The following is a 7493-nucleotide window of genomic DNA, read 5'->3' on the forward strand; positions in this document are numbered from 1 at the left end:
GTGCATGATGGCATGACAATTTTTCCATGAAGTTTGAAATAAACTTTATCAAATGCATAACCACAAATCAGCGAGGACTAAAACTACCAAATGAGGACTAAAGGAATTGCTAGGCAATATGAAAAAATGCTATATATTTATGAAAAAAAATCTTCATACACGCATCAAATTTTCTCACCCCAATTCAGACAAAAAATGCAATTAATTTTTCTTTACAAGCACATCAGGAGGCTACCACGACGATGTCTAGGAGCTCACTGACACAGCCATGGCGCTCGGGCTCCAGGGCTAACCGAACGAGGGAGAGAGGGAAGATGAGCAGAGAGAGAGAGAGAGAGAGAGAGATCAAGGACAGAGATAGGTACGGGAGGGAGACGAAGAAGGAGAGTGTGGACTTGCAAAACATGCTCGGCCTCCGCGTGCCCACCTGCCCCTGACGGCGCCACATCATCCTCTTCGTCCATGACTAGACAACCGCCGCGTCTAGCTCATCCAAAATTGAGCTTCACCGCCACTCCCGTCGCCACCGGCGCAAGCAAAGCAGCGAGAAGCCTCGCCGTTGTGACCACCACACGCACCCGCCAACGTAATCCGCCTCGTTGAAGAAATCAATAGCGGCAACACCAGTGCGCCACCCCCATGCCCAGCCCAACTCTGCCATGTCGCCCTCGGCGCAGCCCGCCAATGATATGAGCGGGGAGTGGTCTCACACTCTCATCTTGCCGCTTCCGTGTCACGAATTGGAAATTGAGGAAGGGGAAGACAACGACTGTGAAGTGATAAGGTTGGTGTAGATTCTTCAACACATTTGCGTCGATGAAGCCCACAACGAACATAAAAAAACATGTAGTTGCTACTTCACGTGCTTCGAGATCCATACTTTTCATCGTACGGTTGATGGCTACTGTAAGGGGAATGTTTTTATGTGGTGCTAACAATTTGGTAACTAGCTTTGTAGCTCTAGAATTATTTAGTCTATCTTTCTATCTATTGCTTGAATATACCAGGGAAGATCCAAAATCTAATGAGGCTACTATCAAATGTTTACTCATGAATAGGGCAAGCTTTTTATGACCTCCCTCCCAGCAAAGGTCACCAGATATAATAAAGAGCCCCTTGAACAGGAGACCAAGTTTACCTGTAATGAGAGTATCATAGCTTGTATTATGCATACCAACTAGTCAATTCTGATAAGATGACATAGAAGTATATAAAGAAAAAAAGATTAAGTATCATATCATGATACCATATCATAATAAATAATGTACTACTATTCTAGATAAGAACACTAAGATACTAACCTACACTACAAGAACCCCCATGCGTTGCAACGGGGCCACATTAATTTTAAGAGTTCAATATCAATTATGTTAATATTACATTTAATATTCTCATACATATCATGTGACATTGGTGACCTTTTTTACCATCAAATTCTCACACACACACACTCTCTCCCTCCCTCTTCCTCACTCTCTCTCCCCCTCTCCCTCACTCTCTCTCCCCCTCTCCCTCTCTCTCTCTTTCTCTCTCTCTCTAACACACACACATATCCATCTTATTAGGTACGGGACCATAATCCATTTATTTCACACGCACACGTGCTAGTGCATAACAATATGGATTATGTGTATTATATTTGCCACCACAACTGAGGGAATTAATTTCATGTAATCGGCCAGCCACAACTCCATGACAAACAATACATCTAAATTCTCAGCGTTATTTTTATGTAACATTGGCGAGAGGTAAACGACGGTGATTGTTTCCTTTATTTGGAGATTGATTACCATCCGTGGGTTAAGCTGGGTACTAAAGAAGAATCTGATTGTGATACATGAATTGATTGTTGCCTTGTACGTTTGGTTTTGGTATTTGAAGATTGATTACCATCCGTTAGTTGGGTTACCAAAGAAGAAATCAATCACCATATGTAGAAAAAGGAACTACATTGCACATGCTTACACCTCATGTACTCGTGAGAATATATAGAATTGGAGCAAACAAAATAAGTGCAGACGAGAGATAAAACATCAATGAGGATCCCTAATGTCTTGACTAATATGTTGTCCTCTAGCTTGAGAAGCACCTACAAGGAAGGGCTAACATACAGAATCACGAGCCACTCCAATTTATGACTCACACAACTTCATCTTCAACCTGTTGATTATGCGTGAACCTCAACGTACCATGTGGTACTGTTGGAGGCCATGATGACCTAGTGCACCTGTGACTCACCAACGTTTCATCATGCGCAACGCCTCCTGGAACGCCTTTGTCATCGCATGACAGAAGGTAGGAACGCGTTAAGAGAAATTGAGGCAAAACAACAAACAAGTGGCACCCCTCTTGTAAATATGTAACATCGATATCTTTTGTTAATTAAATTCAGTAGAAGCCTCTCCTATCGTTTCCTCCTAAAAAACAAAAGAATGGCACAATTGAATGGTGGTATCACACAATCCAACTCTTCACGTCAGCGAACTCCTTAATCTGCCTGGCCCTATTCTTATTCAAAAGGTTGTGCAACCAGGACCGGTTACTCCTACAATTTTGCTGTCGAGACACGACTTATGTGATGCAGTAAAGCACATGAAAGAGATGACGTCGCTGACGAGATCTTGGCGATTATATGCATGTAGAAGCGCTTCTTGCCTGCGAATCCATAGTCAGATAGAGAAATTGGAACCCATTCCCATCACCAACTGATAAAGAAAGCACGTAAGAAAATTGATATCGGGCCAACTTGGATCTTCGGTGATTGTCCCCCGGTATGGAGAATTTAGGAGGGTGGGTGCAGGGAGTGGCCTTGTGGATGATGGATGAAGGTGCGGAGGGATGTGGTCGCCGGAATGTCGAAAGCGGAGAGGGTCGGGCACGTTAGGTGGAGCCGGTGGTGCGCGACAACCGGAGGCGGCCCAATCATGGGCGGCAAACCGACGATAGCCTCGGCCCATCTCTCGACGCGGCGAAGATAGAGAGGACGGCGCTGTCGGTGCTCGAGGCCGCCGCTCGGCACCATCTACATTGAGGGGAAAGCGATAGGATGATGCGGGCCTAGGGATTGCGGAGGAGGGTGGGGGTGTGCGATTTGAATGAATGGTTCTGCCCACTATTTTCTTGTACGTGGCGGTGGAGACGGCGGCGTCCAGCCATGCAGGCGAGGCATGGCTCGAGACGGGCACACGGCGAGGCGCAGAGGCGGTGGCGATTTTTTGCTACTGAGATGCAGGGTGTGGGATTGATCGTTCATGTTCTCTTTTCCTTTTTAATGGGAGATGGATGCGATTTTTTCACGAGGGGAGAGATACGACCACATACAGATTCCATAATAAATTAATTAGGTCCATAACGGGATTTGTTTACAATGCGTTAAGATTTACGTGTTAGTTTTCTTAATAAAGAAATGCACTGATGTAGGGATCGATTGATTCGGGTAAGGAAAGATAGATTCGTGATCTTTTATATGTTAGGAAATTACTAGTTTGCAAGGAAAGAGTGGAGAGAAAAAGAACCGTACAAATTCCATAATAAATTAATTAGGTCCATAACAGGATTTGTTTACAATGCGTTAAGATTTACGTATTAGTTTTCTTAATAAAGAAATGCACCGATGTAGGGGGCGATTGATTCAGGTAAGGAAAGATAGATTCGTGATCTTTTATATGTTAGGAAATTATTGGTTTGCAAGGAAAGAGTGAAGAGAAAAAGAACCAGTACGATGGGGTGGTGGGAGGTGGGACGAAGAAAAATCGGACAAAATTGGGAGGTGGGAGGGGGCCGAGTAAAAAACCGACGAAAAAAACCCAACAAAATTGAGAGGTGGGAGGGAGGACGAAAAAAAAGGGAAGATGGGACGAAAATAAATCCGGAACGGAAACTACCAACTGAGACATTAAGAGTAGAGATTATAAGCTAGTATCACACACTAATATCATACACATGATACTAACTTATGATCAGAATTGCTAAGTCTTAGTCGATTGAAACGTAATGAAGTCCCAGTCGATACTATATTCATGAGATCGTACACAAAGATTCATGCAAAAATTTCCTGTAAATTTCCTCTACTTTTTAATATATTGTGTCACTTATTGATACTACCACCGGCCTAACCCAAGCAACATCAATCCAAACACCCCGCAGAAAAAAAACATCAATCCAAACAGCGCGGGCGTGTCCAGAAGTCCTACACGACCGTTTGGCTCCAGTCCAGATGTCCACCACGCTCGACCAAAGGGCACCGCCCCAGCACCACGCGTCCCCCCAGAGGCTCGCGGAAGCCTCCAGAGCCGCCACGTTGAAACCCCTTGCTCCACCTACTCTACTCTCCCACCGCTTCGCTCCACCGATCCAAACCCACTTCGCAAAACCTCTGCACGAAAGAGCCCCCAAACCCAACAACGAGCGAGCGATATCCATGGAGAAGAAGGACCTGCTCGGCGTCCGGACGAAGCCGGCGGCAGGGAAGCGGCGGCGCAAGGTGGCAGCTGGCCCGGGACTCGCCAAGGCGATCGCGGAGTACCTCGCGTCCGACTCCTATATGTACGCGCCGCTGGTCTCAGAACCTCAGGAGCCGCCTCCGCCGCCGCCGCCCGCGGCTGCGCCTGCGACAAGTACTCCTGGTTGGTCACCGATCCCTCATTCCTAATCCTTCTAGCGAGCGATGTAGAATCATGTACTTGCGTGTGGTAATTTAGGACCCGTTTCAGATAAATGCCACTGTGCCCTGTTTTTACTTAGAAAATCCAAGACCGGGTACAGTTTAGCGCATAATTCCACTGCTGACCTGGTGAAATTTCAGTGTGTGTTGCATACCTGCATCCCACAGCGAACTGCTTGGGCAACTGAGAACTACTCCCTCCGTCCCATAATGTAAGACGTTTTTCAACACTACACTAGTGTCAAAAAGCATCTTACATTATGGGACTGAGGGAGTAGGTAGCAGCGCAATTTGGTATCTATACAGTAGTACATGCTGGTGCCTAATACGTGTAATCCGCGGGGAGGACGAATCTTTTGATGTGAGTAATACTAATTTTACAGTTCAGTTCTACTCTACTACTTGACCAAAATAGCAGACGGTAGAGATAAAAACTGAGAGCTGGAATTTAGAAGAGAAGATATCAGAATTGTGTACGTGGATAGCTAACAGTATAGCCCACGGGAAGATATCAGAATTCTTTCTAAAAAAGAAGATATCAGAATTATGTTGATCGTGCTGCCGGAATTCAATCTTTTGGTGATCGATATAGCAGAAGGATGGGGTTGCATTCAACTGTTTATTATACAGAGATGGTTGAAGGAACATATAGTCTTACAAAGCAAATTAATCCAGTTAGAGTTGTTACTGATCTTCCAGATTTCCTTCTTCCCGTTTAGTTGCCGTCTTAAGAAAAATGTAATGTTGTTGTTTATCACGATTCTGTGGAATCTTGAAGTCTTGAGTTTAGCGAGTCTTAAGCCATTTTCCATTCAGTCGAACATGTAGCTTGCTTTTCGATTGTCTGCTTATTAATTTATTTGGACCAAACTATTTATTGGTTGGCTGCTTCATTTCAATTCAGTTTAGTCAAGTAAGATGTTCACCTCATGATATATTGTCGTGCAGCTTCTGCAGAGAAAGGAGTAGCTCTGGTGCAGAAATACAGAGGCTCTTGGCGTGGTACATTTGCTGCCTGTTAGAAGCATTTGTGGCGATGTAGCTGTGTGGCCTTTTAGCATAAGCTTTAAAGCTTTCCCGATGTTGTTTTATTCTCCTTCGACTATGCACATATGCTTTCTCTAACAATTTACCTTTGTTCTGGAGCCACTGTCTCTGAGAAAGGCTAACAGTTAGTTAATCCAGGGGCATATGCAACTATCTGTACCTTATCTTGTGTCTTCACTGATGCAACCGGACTCTCGGTGTATCTCGTATGATGTTCTGGTTCTGCTACTTTGCTGCCTTTTCTTTGGATGTAGCTTAATTCCTTTGATTTCTATTGTTTTGTTTGTCTATCTCACCTGAAAAGTGAATAATCTTACTGCATTCTCGACCGTAGTATATATCTGTCGAACTAAAGTTGGTGCAGTCAGGATGGGCAAAGCACCGATCATTGGGTAGGGTTTACTGGGTTGTTTGGTTTGTCATATGAGCATCTACAATCGGGCCCACCACATCCCTTCGGGCGGAGCGGACAGCTAGAATACCGGGGAATCGAAAATACTCAATCAGACCCACCAAACCTATACCAAATGTTTGGGAAACGTTTGGGGCCGGGGCGCCGGCCGAAGCTTCGGCCGGTCGCGTCCACTCGCCTAGCCACACGTAGGATGGGGGCCCACTCGCGTCCACTCGCCTAGCGACACGTAGGATGGGGGCCCACCCACATGCATCTTCTTTCTCTTTTTTTCTCTTCTTCCTATCGCTCATATCTCTCTTCTCTCTCCCTGCCGCCATGGTCAACCCGACGCCACACGCCAGAGGCCTCTTAGGGGAATCAGCCGATCTGGCCGCCCTAGACCAGATCCGCGTGGATCCACATGCATCGAAGCTTTGCCTTCTTTGCCGGACCCAGCCAGGATGGAGTTGTAACCAGCCATGACAGACTACACCCCATGGCGTAATTTGCTGGAACTGGCAGACGTTGAGGGGTACAACCATGGTGTTTTTTTTGCTACAACCGTTTGTTGGTTTTGCTCTACTATTGGCGTGCAGAACCTTGCAACTCCGGTGACCCTCGACTGGAAAGTGGTGGAGGCATTGCAGAACCTGCTGCATGCGCTCATGCTACAATCACGCGTTCATGCTATAATAGCTAATCCAAAAGCTTCAAATGAGATGAAAAAAAAGCTTCAACTAGATATATAAAAAGCTGCAAGCAGTCATTGGCATGTTAGAATGCTATGTTGGAATGCTACAACTGTTGACATAAAATGCTACAACCCTTGATAAAAAAGCTTCAACCAAAACGATAGAAAAAGCATTAACCAAGACTGTTACAACGAAAAATAGCTGCAATTGTTGATAAAAAAGTTTCGACCATACATGCAAAAAGCTACAACCATTAAAAGAGAAAGCTACAACCATACACTGCACAATCAGAAAAGTTGCATCCGTTGTAAAGAAAGCTTCAATCGTATGTGCGAAAAGCTTCAATCGTTGCCATGTCAAAATGTTACAACCATTGACATAAAATGCTATAACCCTTGATGAAAAAAGCTTCAACCGAAACAATAAAGAAAGCATTAATCAAGACTGTTACAATGAAAAATAGCTGCAACCGTTGATAGAGAAGTTCCGACCGTAGATGCAAAAAGCTACAACCGTTAAAAGATAAAGCTACAACCATACACTGCATAATCAGAAAAGTTGCATCCGTTGTAGAAAAAGTTTCAATCGTATGTGCGAAAAGCTTCAACCGGCATGCGTTGCCACCGGAGCTGCAATCACAGTTAATGGCCTGGTAGCCGTCGTCGACGCAATTTTGGTGCAGCGATGAGCATCAATG

General features: G+C 44.9%; 1 protein-coding gene across 1 annotated transcript; it reads left to right on the forward strand.

Annotated features, from left to right (window-relative positions):
• The first annotated feature begins 4327 nt into the window (after window positions 1-4327).
• LOC125541727 (histone-lysine N-methyltransferase SETD2-like) lies at window positions 4328-5938 on the forward strand. The gene is made up of 2 exons (XM_048705072.1): window positions 4328-4625; window positions 5612-5938. The coding sequence occupies exons 1-2, from the start codon at window positions 4421-4423 to the stop codon at window positions 5683-5685; spliced, it is 279 nt and encodes a 92-aa protein (XP_048561029.1). The 5' UTR covers window positions 4328-4420; the 3' UTR covers window positions 5686-5938.
• Window positions 5939-7493: the final 1555 nt, after the last annotated feature.

Source organism: Triticum urartu, chromosome 2 (assembly GCF_003073215.2).
Source record: "Triticum urartu cultivar G1812 chromosome 2, Tu2.1, whole genome shotgun sequence".
In the NCBI taxonomy this organism is placed as follows: Eukaryota; Viridiplantae; Streptophyta; class Magnoliopsida; order Poales; family Poaceae; genus Triticum; species Triticum urartu.

Excerpts from the sequence above, each read along its gene's own strand:
- LOC125541727 (XM_048705072.1), top strand. The coding sequence starts at position 4,421 with ATGGAGAAGAAGGACCTGCTCGGCGTCCGGACGAAGCCGGCGGCAGGG. Across the intron at positions 4,626-5,611 it reads GCCTGCGACAAGTACTCCTG|CTTCTGCAGAGAAAGGAGTA; the intron begins GTTGGTCACCGA and ends ATTGTCGTGCAG.